General features: G+C 45.2%; 1 protein-coding gene across 3 annotated transcripts in view; it reads left to right on the top strand.

Moving 5' to 3' along the window:
• The window catches only part of man2a1 (mannosidase, alpha, class 2A, member 1), a 197,357-nt gene that overhangs the window by 83,268 nt on the left and 100,288 nt on the right, over positions 1-13,801 (top strand). For all 3 annotated transcript variants that reach the window (XM_056290632.1, XM_056290633.1, XM_056290631.1), the window contains one exon: positions 13,142-13,332. In XM_056290632.1, the coding sequence (XP_056146607.1) occupies positions 13,142-13,332 (191 nt within the window). The remainder of the gene's footprint in view (positions 1-13,141; positions 13,333-13,801) is intronic.

The following is a 13,801-nucleotide window of genomic DNA, read 5'->3' as shown; positions in this document are numbered from 1 at the left end:
GCTGGATTGGCTGGGAGAGCTAGCGCTGGATCAGCTGGGAGAGCTAGCACTGGATCGGCTGGGAGAGCTAGCAATCGCTGGATCGGCTGGGAGAGCTAGCGCTGGATCGGCTGGGAGAGCTAGCGCTGGATCGGCTGGGAGAGCTAGCACTGGATCTGCTGGGAGAGCTATCGCTGGATCGGCTGGGAGAGCTAGCGCTGGATCGACTGGGAGAGCTAGCGCTGGATCGGCTGGGAGAGCTGGCACTGGATCGGCTGGGAGAGCTAGCTAGCGCTGGATTGGCTGGGAGAGCTAGCTATCGCTGGATCGGCTGGGAGAGCTATCGCTGAATTGACTGGGAGAGCTAGCGCTGGATCGGCTGGGAGAGCTAGCTATCGCTGGATCGACTGGGAGAGCTAGCGCTGGATCGGCTGGGAGAGCTATCGCTGGATCGGCTGGGAGAGCTAGCGCTGGATCGACTGGGAGAGCTAGCTATCGCTGTATCGGCTGGGAGAGCTAGCGCTGGATCGACTGGGAGAGCTAGCTATCGCTGTATCGGCTGGGAGAGCTATCGCTGGATCGGCTGGGAGAGCTAGCGCTGGATCGACTGGGAGAGCTAGCGCTGGATCGACTGGGAGAGCTAGCGCTGGATCGACTGGGAGAGCTAGCACTGGATCGGCTGGGAGAGCTAGCTAGCGCTGGATCGGCTGGGAGAGCTAGCTATCGCTTGATCGGCTGGGAGAGCTAGCGCTGGATCGACTGGGAGAGCTAGCAATCGCTGGATCGGCTGGGAGAGCTAGCGCTGGATCGGCTGGGAGAGCTAGCGCTGGATCGGCTGGGAGAGCTATCGCTGGATCGGCTGGGAGAGCTAGCGCTGGATCGGCTGGGAGAGCTAGCTATCGCTGGATCGGCTGGGAGAGCTAGCGCTGGATCGGCTGGGAGAGCTAGCGCTGGGTCGGCTGGGAGAGCTAGCACTGGATCTGCTGGGAGAGCTATCGCTGGATCGGCTGGGAGAGCTAGCGCTGGATCGACTGGGAGAGCTAGCGCTGGATCGGCTGGGAGAGCTGGCACTGGATCGGCTGGGAGAGCTAGCTAGCGCTGGATTGGCTGGGAGAGCTAGCTATCGCTGGATCGGCTGGGAGAGCTATCGCTGAATCGACTGGGAGAGCTAGCGCTGGATCGGCTGGGAGAGCTAGCTATCGCTGGATCGACTGGGAGAGCTAGCGCTGGATCGGCTGGGAGAGCTATCGCTGGATCGGCTGGGAGAGCTAGCGCTGGATCGACTGGGAGAGCTAGCTATCGCTGTATCGGCTGGGAGAGCTAGCGCTGGATCGACTGGGAGAGCTAGCTATCGCTGTATCGGCTGGGAGAGCTATCGCTGGGTCGGCTGGGAGAGCTAGCGCTGGATCGACTGGGAGAGCTAGCGCTGGATCGACTGGGAGAGCTAGCGCTGGATCGGCTGGGAGAGCTAGCACTGGATCGGCTGGGAGAGCTAGCTAGCGCTGGATCGGCTGGGAGAGCTAGCTATCGCTGGATCGGCTGGGAGAACTATTGCTGGATCGACTGGGAGAGCTAGCACTGGATCGACTGGGAGAGCTAGCGCTGGATCGGCTGGGAGAGCTATCGCTGGATTGGCTGGGAGAGCTTGGTCTGCTGCATCCTGTAGACCCAGGACCACAGTCCTGCCCGCAGCTGCGTCGAAGAGAAAGCAGCAAGGGCGGTCTTACAGGACGCGGAAGCGGGACAGGCTAAGCTAACTGCTAGCCCATGCAGACCGGCAGTTGTTACCGTCTTTATACCAGGATACAGGTGTTTTTGTAGTTTTGTAATTATGTCGTTTTTTTTTTCTTTTTGTAGTTTGGATATATGTGTTCTTGTTGTCTGCATGTTTGGAGTTTGCATGTTCTCCCCGTGTCTGCGTGGGTTTCCTCCGGGGGCTGCAGTTTCCTCCCACAGTCCAAAGACCTGTAGGTCAGGTGAATCGGCCGTGCTAAATTGTCTCTAGGTATGAATGTGTGTGTGTGTGTGTGTGTGTGTGTGTGTGTGTGTGTGTGTGTGTGTGTGTGTGTGTGTGTGTGTGTGTGTGTGTGTGTGTGTGTGTGTGTGTGTCGGCCCTGTGATGGCCTGGCGGCCTGTCCAGGGTGTCTCCCCGCCTGTCGCCCAGTGGCTGCTGGAATAGGCTCCAGCATCCCCGCCACCCTGAGTGCAGGATAATCGGTTCAGTTGATGGATGGATGGATGGATGGATCTATGGATGGATGGATGGATGGATGGATGGATGGATGGAAAGTTTGGATATGTGTTTTTGTATTTGTTGCACTGCTGTGGGCTGGGGGACACGGTATTTCATTTCCAGTATGTACATGCATGAACTGAAATGAAAAATCCTGATTTCTGATTCCTGTGAGTACATGTGTCGCCATTTTCCAATGCTGTGGTTGCAATCATTCCGAAATCCTGTGTGAACAGTGCACATGACCACTGTACCTCAGGTTAACACAATAATGTGCATATGAAACCGATTGTTGGTTTCGGTCGTTATGCAACTGTATTGTTTATGAGAGTGGGGACAGCTGCAGTCAGTTGAGACCCAAGAGATCACTTAGATGATGATGAAACTCTAACCCTAACCCTAACCCTGTTATTTATAAGGGTGGGGATACCTGCAGCGAGTTGAGACCAAAGAGGTCACTTAGATGATGATGAAACGTTCCTGTCAATAAATGTTGTGTCCAGATGAACTGATTCACGCTTCTGTGATGTTCTTACCTGGATTATTGATCATGCATCACGACAGCATGAAAATTTGATATGACAAACCCAAGTCCCAGCTGCCAATACAATCTGATCACCTATATTTGCAAGACATCACCAAATACTTTGGCCTCAGAAAAAAAATGTCCTAATCAACACATTTATCTATCCTTCTTTGTGTAACCATGACAGGAAGAAACAGCAATATAGATCTGGATCTAAACACCAAAATGAAGCTCTCATTATCATCATCTGCCTCCTACCTTTGGAAGATGTAAACAGATGCCCTGACCCAAAAACCATCACGTTAGCACAGTACATCAACAAACACCACAGATGAATGCAACAACCATGTCATATAGGGATGTACACACTGTAGAGAATTCATACAGGGATGTACACACTGCAGGGAACTCATACAGGGATGTACACACTGTAGAGAACTCAAACAGGGATGTACACACTGCAGGGAACTCATACAGGGATGTACACACTGCAGGGGACTCATACAGGGATGTACACACTAGAGAACTCATACAGGGATGTACACACTGCAGGGAACTTATACAGGGATGTATATACTGTAGAGAATTCATACAGGGACGTACGTATATACTGTAGAGAATTCATACAGGGATGTACACACTGCAGATAATTCATACAGGGATGTATATACTGTAGAGAATTCATACAGGGATGTACACACTGCAGAGAATTCGTACAGGGATGTATATACTGTAGATAATTCATACAGGGATGTACACACTGCAGGGAACTCATACAGTGATGTACACACTGCAGAGAACTCACAGGTGCTGTTGTGCCTAGCCTCCTTGATGTTTATTTCCGCTATCTGAAAACTGCTGTGAGAATTGAGGCCTACTTCCAAGCAAGGTCTGAGGACATCCCAAGCAGAATGGGACCAAATCTGATGAGAGCTAGCAGTGGGGGACAGACCAGAGCCGGTCGAGCTAGCATTGGACAACTTTGCAGACAAACAGTGGGACCAGTAGTGGATCTAGAGATTTTTTCCTGGGGTGGCAAAGGGGTGGCAAGACTGTGTCCCAGAGGTGGCAGCTGCCACCCCTTGCCACCCTGTAGATCCGCGCCTGTGAGGGGGAGGGGGATTCTAAATCGGCGACTTCTGTTTGAGATGAGTTTGGTGCAGGTCTCATTGACCTTCACCATGCATGTACATAAAATATACTTTAAAAACATATTATCTGATTTATAAATGGGGTGGCAACAGGGGTGGCAAGACTGTGTCCCAGAGGTGGCAGCTGCCACCCCTTGCCACCCTGTAGATCCGCGCCTGTGAGGGGGAGGGGGATTCTAAATCGGCGACTTCTGTTTGAGATGAGTTTGGTGCAGGTCTCATTGACCTTCACCATGCATGTACATAAAATATACTTTAAAAACATATTATCTGATTTATAAATGGGGTGGCAACAGGGGTGGCAAGACTGTGTCCCAGAGGTGGCAGCTGCCACCCCTTGCCACCCTGTAGATCCGCCCCTGAGTGGGACGAAAACGAATGTTCAGTGGATACCAACAACTAAATAATTTTATAGCAACATTATCCATCCCTGGAAACACACTTCCACCAGCGTCGCGTTCCATGATGGAAAACATTGACTTTACGCAACTCAGAAATGTCACCATAACTGGAGTACATTCTGGGGTGAGTGGGTGTTGTCTAACTACTACACAACAGAGTTCCAAGTGAAAATTCTGCTGGTGGGCCAACAGTGAATCCTGAAACCGACCATCAGGAAAAACTGCAAATGGAACTTTTCTCAAACTGTAAACCACTCCAGAGTCATCTGGGACCAACAAGCGAAACCTAAAGGACTTTTACGGGGTCAATTCAAGTTGTTTATTTGTAAAGCCTCAAAACAATGAGGTGGCCTCGAACCGCTTCATATTCAGAAAAATATACAATATACGACAATACGTGACATGCGACACCTCTATCTTTGAACCTGAATGAGGAAAACCTCTATAAGAAAAACCTGATCAGGAAAAAATGTGAGCCAACTCAGAAAAGAGCAACTGATGAGGGATCCCTAGTCCAGGATGAGGAATCCCTAGTCCAGGATGAGGAATCCCTCTTCCAGGATGAGGAATCCCTAGTCCAGGATGAGGAATCCCTAGTCCAGGATGAAGAATCCCTCTTCCAGGATGAGGAATTCCTAGTCCAGGATGAGGAATCCCTCTTCCAGGATGAGGAATCCCTAGTCCAGGATGAGGAATCCCTAGTCCAGGATAAAGAATCCCTAGTCCAGCATGAAGAATGCCTCTTCCAGGATGAGGAATCCCTAGTCCAGGATGAGGAATCCCTCTTCCAGGATGAGGAATCCCTAGTCCAGGATGAGGAATCCCTAGTCCAGGATGAAGAATCCCTCTTCCAGGATGGTCACACATAAAGTAGGTGTCAAATGCACGAAATGATCAAAAACAACAAAATTATACTTTAACATAATAGATTAGACACAGAGTGAAGTAATGTAGAATACATGCAGTTAATGACTGTCATCTTACTGTCTCCTCTCTATACTCTTACTGTCTCTTCTCTATACTCTTATTGTCTCTTCTCTTTACTCTTGCTGTCTCTTCTCTATACTCTTACTGTCTCCTCTCTATACTCTTACTGTGTCTTCTCTATACTCTTACTGTCTCCTCTCTATACTCTTACTGTTTCTTCTCTATACTCTTACTGTCTCCTCTCTGTCCTCTTACTGTCTCTTCTCTATACTCTCACTGTCTCTTCTCTATACTCTTACTGTCTCTTCTCTATAGTCTTACTGTCTCTTCTCTACACTCTTACTGTCTCTTCTCTATACTCTTACTGTCTCCTCTCTATGCTCTTACTGTCTCCTCTCTATACTCTTACTGTCTCCTCTCTATACTCTTACTGTCTCTTCTCTGTACTCTCACTGTCTCCTCTCTATACTCTTACTGTCTCCTCTCTACACTCTTACTGTCTCTTATCTATACTCTTACTGTCTCTTCTCTATACTCTTACTGTCTCCTCTCTATGCTCTTACTGTCTCTTCTCTATACACTTACTGTCTCTTCTCTATACTCTTACTGTTTCCTCTCTATACTCTTACTGTCTCCTCTCTATACTGTTACTGTCTCCTGTCTATACTCTTACTGTCTCTTCTCTATACTCTCACTGTCTCTTCTCTATACTCTTACTGTCTCTTCTCTATAGTCTTACTGTTTCCTCTCTATACTCTTACTGTCTCCTCTCTATACTGTTACTGTCTCCTGTCTATACTCTTACTGTCTCTTCTCTATACTCTCACTGTCTCTTCTCTATACTCTCACTGTCTCTTCTCTATACTCTTACTGTCTCTTCTCTATACTCTTACTGTCTCTTCTCTATACTCTTATTGTCTCTTATCTATACTCTTACTGTCTCTTCTCTATACTCTTACTGTCTCCTCTCTATGCTCTTACTGTCTCTTCTCTATACACTTACTGTCTCTTCTCTATACTCTTACTGTTTCCTCTCTATACTCTTACTGTCTCCTCTCTATACTGTTACTGTCTCCTGTCTATACTCTTACTGTCTCTTCTCTATACTCTCACTGTCTCTTCTCTATACTCTTACTGTCTCTTCTCTATAGTCTTACTGTCTCCTCTCTATGCTCTTACTGTCTCCTCTCTATACTCTTACTGTCTCCTCTCTATGCTCTTACTGTCTCCTCGCTATACTCTTACTGTCTCTTCTCTGTACTCTCACTGTCTCTTCTCTATACTCTTACTGTCTCTTCTCTATAGTCTTACTGTCTCTTCTCTACACTCTTACTGTCTCTTCTCTATACTCTTACTGTCTCCTCTCTATGCTCTTACTGTCTCTTCTCTATACACTTACTGTCTCCTCTCTATACTGTTACTGTCTCCTGTCTATACTCTTACTGTCTCTTCTCTATACTCTCACTGTCTCTTCTCTATACTCTTACTGTCTCTTCTCTATAGTCTTACTGTCTCTTCTCTACACTATTACTGTCTCTTCTCTATACTCTTACTGTCTCTTCTCTGTACTCTCACTGTCTCTTCTCTATACTCTTACTGTCTCTTCTCTATAGTCTTACTGTCTCTTCTCTATACTCTTACTGTTTCCTCTCTATATTCATACTTTCTCCTCTCTATATTGTTACTGTCTCCTGTCTATACTCTTACTGTCTCTTCTCTATACGCTTACTGTCTCTTCTCTGTACTCTCACTGTCTCTTCTTTATAGTCTTACTGTCTCTTCTCTACACTCTTACTGTCTCTTCTCTATACTCTTACTGTCTCCTCTCTATGCTCTTACTGTCTCTTCTCTATACACTTACTGTCTCCTCTCTATACTCTTACTGTCTCTTCTCTATACACTTACTGTCTCCTCTCTATGCTGTTACTGTCTCCTCTCTCTATACTCTTACTGTCTCTTCTCCATAGTCTTTTCTCTCTTTTGTCTATATTCACAATGTCTCTTCTCTATAGCTAACTGTCTCTTCTCTCTACGCTTACTGTCTCTTCTCTATATTCTTACTGTCTCTTGTCTATATTCTTACTGTCTGTTGTCTATATTCATACTTTCTCCTCTCTATATTGTTACTGTCTCTTGTCTATATTCTACCCTAACCTCTTCATTTGTTCTACTGGTATAGCTATTTCCTGTGCTTAGTTCCCTTATCACTGGATCCTCAACAGTTGGCAGCTGTGCCACTAATTTTTTACTAGTCTCGAGCTTAGCATAGCTTAGCAGTTAGCTTTATTGTATTTGCAGTCAGTACTATATCGTAGTAATGTGTTATTACTACTACAATATGGCGGCATTCCTAGTATAACCATATGCTGAGCTACACATTAAGTGGTCATTGCTACTGTATTATAGGGAAATTAATATTTCGTTGCCGTTGACAGTGATTTTTTTTAAAGTTTGGATATATGTGTTGATTTGGATATGTGTGTTCTTGTAGTTTTTGTATGTGTTTTTGTCTTTGTGTTGTGCTGCTGTGGGCTGGGGGAAATTGCATTTCCTTTTATTTCATGTGCGAAGGTGCAAGAAGTGACTCGACAAATAAAATATTTGTGATTCGTGTGTTTGCTGATGGTTTTGTGTATGTGCAGTCAGTATTGATGAGTAGCGTGGTTGACTGAACAGTAAAATCCTCACTGTCTACTGAATTGATGGAGTAATTGGCATTCTGCTCACAGTCTTTCCCACAGTGCCTACACATACACGAATGCATTACACATTGCGTGTAGGCGTCTGCATCATCGTGGATCGAAATCCTCTCTGTACGTGTCTGGGGCGTCATTTCCGCCATCAGAAACCAAGCTCAGCTGAGAGGACACAAATGACAGCGTGTTTAGACTAGACTGGGGCATCAGAAATCCACAAAAGCTGCAGTTTTTCTGGCTGCTCTGTTACTTGAGTTTTACCTTGTCACTTGGTGGACAGATAGATGGAGATAACAAGTGCATAGCCACAGGTGTGCCTGGATGAGCCTGTGCCCTCTGAATCTCAAGCTGGCACACCCAGCATAATCATAAAAAATATACAAGTTAGCTGCAAATTAAAAAATCTTAATATTATTTATTATTTCTCACACTATTGAAATTAATTGAAAAAAGTGACAGTGTTTCCCTAATGCCAGGTTGTGAGCAGCCCCTCCTTTTTCACTCAGTGTACAGCCGGCACATTGCAGATGAGCAGAAGCTCCTTCCCACTAGCTAGCTGCCTTAATGTAGCCCAAGATACAAACCATGGCCAAACTATGGCAGCGCGTAACGGGACTGGCTGCGTAAAATTAAATATCCCAGTCAGTAGCATTATAACATGATACGTCTTTCGTTATAACATGATAAGGTGGTCTCGGGTGGAGGTGGTTGTTACACCACCATAACGGCACATTTACAGGATTTGTATGAAACAAAGCATTTTGCTTAAGTGTTTCACAAAAAGACGTCGTGGGGAGCAGGAGAAAGAGATGTCAGCTCAGGTTCAGCATCACGCTCAACCCAGACACCTGCTGCTGCTCCACTTTCTCCTCAAGTGCCAAGTAGTGACGGCACATACGCGGCTGCTAACACTGCCCTCTCCCCGTCAGCAGCTGCACTGCACTGTGGGGCAGATACAAACTCTTCTCCACTCTGGGGCAGATAAAAACTCTTCTCCACTGTGGGGCAGATAAAAACTCTTCTCCACTGCGGGGCAGATACAAACTCTTCTCCACTGTGGGGCAGATAAAAACTCTTCTCCACTGCGGGGCAGATACAAACTCTTCTCCACTGCGGGGCAGATAAACACTCTTCTCCACTGCGGGGCAGATAAACACTCTTCTCCACTCTGGGGCAGATAAACACTCTTCTCCACTGTGGGGCAGATAAAAACTCTTCTCCACTGTGGGGCAGATAAAAACTCTTCTCCACTCTGGGGCAGATAAAAACTCTTCTCCACTGTGGGGCAGTTAAACACTCTTCTCCACTGTGGGGCAGATAAAAACTCTTCTCCACTGCGGGGCAGATACAAACTCTTCTCCACTGTGAGGCAGATAAAAACTCTTCTCCACTGCGGGGCAGATACAAACTCTTCTCCACTGCGGGGCAGATAAACACTCTTCTCCACTGTGGGGCAGATAAAAACTCTTCTCCACTCTGGGGCAGATAAAAACTCTTCTCCACTGTGGGGCAGTTAAACACTCTTCTCCACTGTGGGGCAGATAAAAACTCTTCTCCACTATGGGGCAGATAAAAACTCTTCTCCACTGTGGCTGTTGTGGTTACACCGCCCCGAGCTGCCTCCCCGGCACGTTCAAGCCACTCCCCTAGCTCGGACGTGCCGGAAACATCCCAGCGCTCGGCTCGCGCTCTGAGGAGACGAGCGCTGCACTGCACCAGGTGTTTGCCATCATCCATCAGGCACACCTGTGGCAATCAGGCAGCCTTCTACAAGAAGCCTCCCAGAACGTCTCTCAGTGCTTCGACGTACTGAACCCTGCGGTAAAGTTCTGACAAGCCCTCCAGCGGCGTTCCTTGCATTCTGTTTATTCCCCAGTGTCTTATCTTCGTGTCTCTGTTTCCTCCCAAGACTCTCCCTCCGCGACTTCCACGACTCCCCGCGTCTCCCTCGTCCCCAGCGACCTTCACGTTTTCTCCCCGGACCTCTCCTGCGATCTCCCCCCTTGTCCCTCTATCTGGACCCCTCCTTTCGGACTCGACTTCCCGGATCTCGGACCTGGACTTTCTCGGACAACCCCTCTTGGATCACGGACTGGACTTTCTCGCCAGGTGCACGCACATTTCTTCAACACCTCCTGGTCATTTACATACCGCACCACACATTGGCTAAAAACACTCACACATAGTTATACACGCAAACCACGGGACACCACACACAGTTTATTCACACATCCCAGTAACAGAACGCCTTTTTTCACCATACATTTCCCTCCCACAATAAAACCCCCCTTTGTAGATTTTGAAGTCATCTCGTGTCTGTCTGTCTTGGGTTTCGCCACACGGGTCAGGTTCTGGTGCGCGAGCATAACAGTGGGACAGTTAAAAACTGGTACCAGGGCACCAGTGAGGACATACAGACTGAACTCTGTCCCTGCTGTCCTCTGGAAGACAACTGACTGAATCGTTGGACTCTGATGAAATAATTTCAGTGTTCAACACCAAGCCCCATCACCTCCTGCTCTAATCATTTCTAAAGTACGCTACTGTACAATTCGGACTGTAGTGGCCTAATGCCTATTTCAATAAGATCGTTTATTGGGTATTTTTTGTGGGTTGTACAGTTGGGTTTGGGTTTTATGCTGGTGTTGCTGTGCGCGCGCATGTGGTTTATGTGGCCGCCGAGCCAGGCCATGTTCAAGTGTCGTCTTTAACATTATTGAACTTGTTGGTGCTGGTGTACTTCCATCCATACATAATGATTATTGATACTGTTGTACCTCCATCCATACATAATGATTATTGATGCTGGTGTACCTCCAGCCATACATAATGATTATTGATTCTGGTGTACCTCCAGCCATACATAATGATTATTGATGCTGGTGTACCTCTATCCATACATAATGATTATTGATGCTGGTGTACCTCTATCGATACATAATAATTATTGATACTGGTGTACCTCTATCCATACATAATGATTATTGATTCTGGTGTACCTCCATCCATACATAATGATTATTGATGCTGGTGTACCTCCATCCATACATAATGATTATTGATGCTGGTGTACCTCTATCGATACATAATAATTATTGATACTGGTGTACCTCTATCCATACATAATGATTATTGATTCTGGTGTACCTCCATCCATACATAATGATTATTGATGCTGGTGTACCTCCATCCATACATAATGATTATTGATGCTGGTGTACCTCTATCCATACATAATGATTATTGATGCTGGTGTACCTCCATCCATACATAATGATTATTGATGCTGGTGTACCTCTATCGATACATAATAATTATTGATACTGGTGTACCTCCAGCCATACATAATGATTATTGATGCTGGTGTACCTCTATCCATACATAATGATTATTGATGTCTGTGTACCTCCATCCATACATAATGATTATTGATGCTGGTGTACCTCCATCCATACATAATGATTATTGATGCTGGTGTACCTCTATCCATACATAATAATTATTGATGTCTGTGTACCTCCATCCATACATAATGATTATTGATACTTTTGTACCTCCATCCATACATAATGATTGTTGATGCTGGTGTACCTCTATCCATACATAATGATTATTGATGCTGGTGTACCTCTATCCATACATAATAATTATTGATGTCTGTGTACCTCCATCCATACATAACGATTATTGATGCTGGTGTACCTCCATCCATACATAATTATTATTGATGTTTGTGTACCTCCATCCATACATAATGATTATTGATGTTGGTGTACCTCCATCCATACATAATGATTATTGATGCTGGTGTACCTCCATCCATACATAATTATTATTGATGTCTGTGTACCTCCATCCATACATAATGATTATTGATGTTGGTGTACCTCCATCCATACATAATGATTATTGATGCTGGTGTACCTCTATCCATACATAATAATGATTGATGCTGGTGTACCTCCATCCATACATAATGATTATTGATGCTGGTGTACCTCTATCCATACATAATTATTATTGATGTTTGTGTACCTCCATCCATACATAATGATTATTGATGTTGGTGTACCTCCATCCATACATAAGGATTATTGATGCTGGTGTACCTCCATCCATACATAATGATTATTGATGCTGGTGTACCTCTATCCATACATAATAATGATTGATGCTGGTGTACCTCCATCCATACATAATTATTATTGATGTCTGTGTACCTCCATCCATACATAATGATTATTGATGTTGGTGTATCTCCATCCATACATAATGATTATTGATACTGTTGTACCTCCATCCATATATAATGATTATTGATGCTGGTGTACCTCCATCCATACATTATTGGTGCTCTGTGTGTGTGTGTGTGTGTGTGTGTGTGTGTGTGTGGCTGCCGTGCCAGCCTATGTGATGCTGTTAATGTTCATATTGGAGCCTGCAGCTTGACCTCTGGTTATGTAGAAGCCGTGTGTGATTAAACTGTGGTGCATTCAGGCAACTAAAGTTGTAATGACATGTTTTGCTTAACATATTCACTTCAGAACCTATTAAGTATGATTGGTCTTGGGCGGGCAAGGCCCACCTGATTTTCTCTGTGCCAGCCCACACTGTGATTTCTGCCTATGTTGTTGGGAGATAAGATTGAAAATCGGAAATTTTCACTTTACGATGGTATTATCACTACAATAGGCGATATAATAAGTCGATATTACTACTACACACAGGCAGAGTTACATATTAGGATGATATTACTACTGTATTAACGTCGTTTTACTACTACAAAATGGTGGTATCACTTCTACAGTCACACACAGCTTTGTGTTAGGATGGTATAACTTCTATATTAGGGTGCTATTACAACTAGTCAAATCAAGTTTGTTTGTATAGCCCAAAATAACAAGTGGTCCCAAAGGGCTTTTCGTTCAGTACAATACACAACAACAGTAAAGTGGAATTAGTACTACAGTCACACACATGCACACACAGAATTACATGTTAGGATGGTATTACTGTTATGTTAAGTTGATATTACTATTATATTAAGGTGGTATTACTACTACAGTCACACAGTTACATGCTAGGATACTTATATGTGAGGGGGGGTATTAGTATTGTTAGAAAGGTATTATCCATGTTTTTATTGCATTAATTGTACACATAGACACTTTAAAGGTAGAATCCATAAAATATTTGCTCATGAATCTCTCTTGTTCTCTCTCTTTTAGGCTCAATTTGGTACTATCTCAGACTACTTCCGGGCCCTGAGGAATCGGACTGCTCGAACAGGAATCAATTTGCCAGTCCTGAGTGGGGATTTTTTCACCTATGCTGACCGCGATGACCACTACTGGAGCGGCTATTATACGTCCCGCCCCTTTTATAAACGACTGGATCGCCTTCTGGAGTCCCACCTTCGGTAGACAGACAGATAGATATATAGATATATTGATTCTCTCTTTTATTCTCTCACTGTCTGTAACAACAACTTAGTTTTGTATAGCACCTTTCAAGGAAGCCAAGGATACTTTACACTAGATAAGGGGGAACATTTTTTCAAAAGATTGCAGACCATAGGCCTTAGTAAAAAGGTAGGTTTTCAGTAGTCTTTTAAAATTGTCCAAGAAGCAGTGTTGCAGATCTGTGCTGGAATAGAGTTCCAAAGGGTGAGGGCTTCCATACTAAAGGTTCTATCCCCAAAGGTCTGCAGGCTGGTGTGGGCTATGGAAAGCAGACCCGTGTCTGCGGACTGCAGATTCTGGGGCAGAATGTAGGGGTTGAGGAAATCTGATAGGCACTGGAGGGTATGGGGTTGGAGGAATTTATAGGTGAGGGGGAGGATGTTATAAGAAATGTATGATTTGACCGGGAACTGGTGGAGGTGGACA

The sequence above is a fragment of the Lampris incognitus genome, chromosome 12 (assembly GCF_029633865.1).
Source record: "Lampris incognitus isolate fLamInc1 chromosome 12, fLamInc1.hap2, whole genome shotgun sequence".
Taxonomy (NCBI): Eukaryota; Metazoa; Chordata; class Actinopteri; order Lampriformes; family Lampridae; genus Lampris; species Lampris incognitus.
Note: the sequence above shows the minus strand (reverse complement) of the source record. Positions and strands in the feature narration are given on the sequence as shown.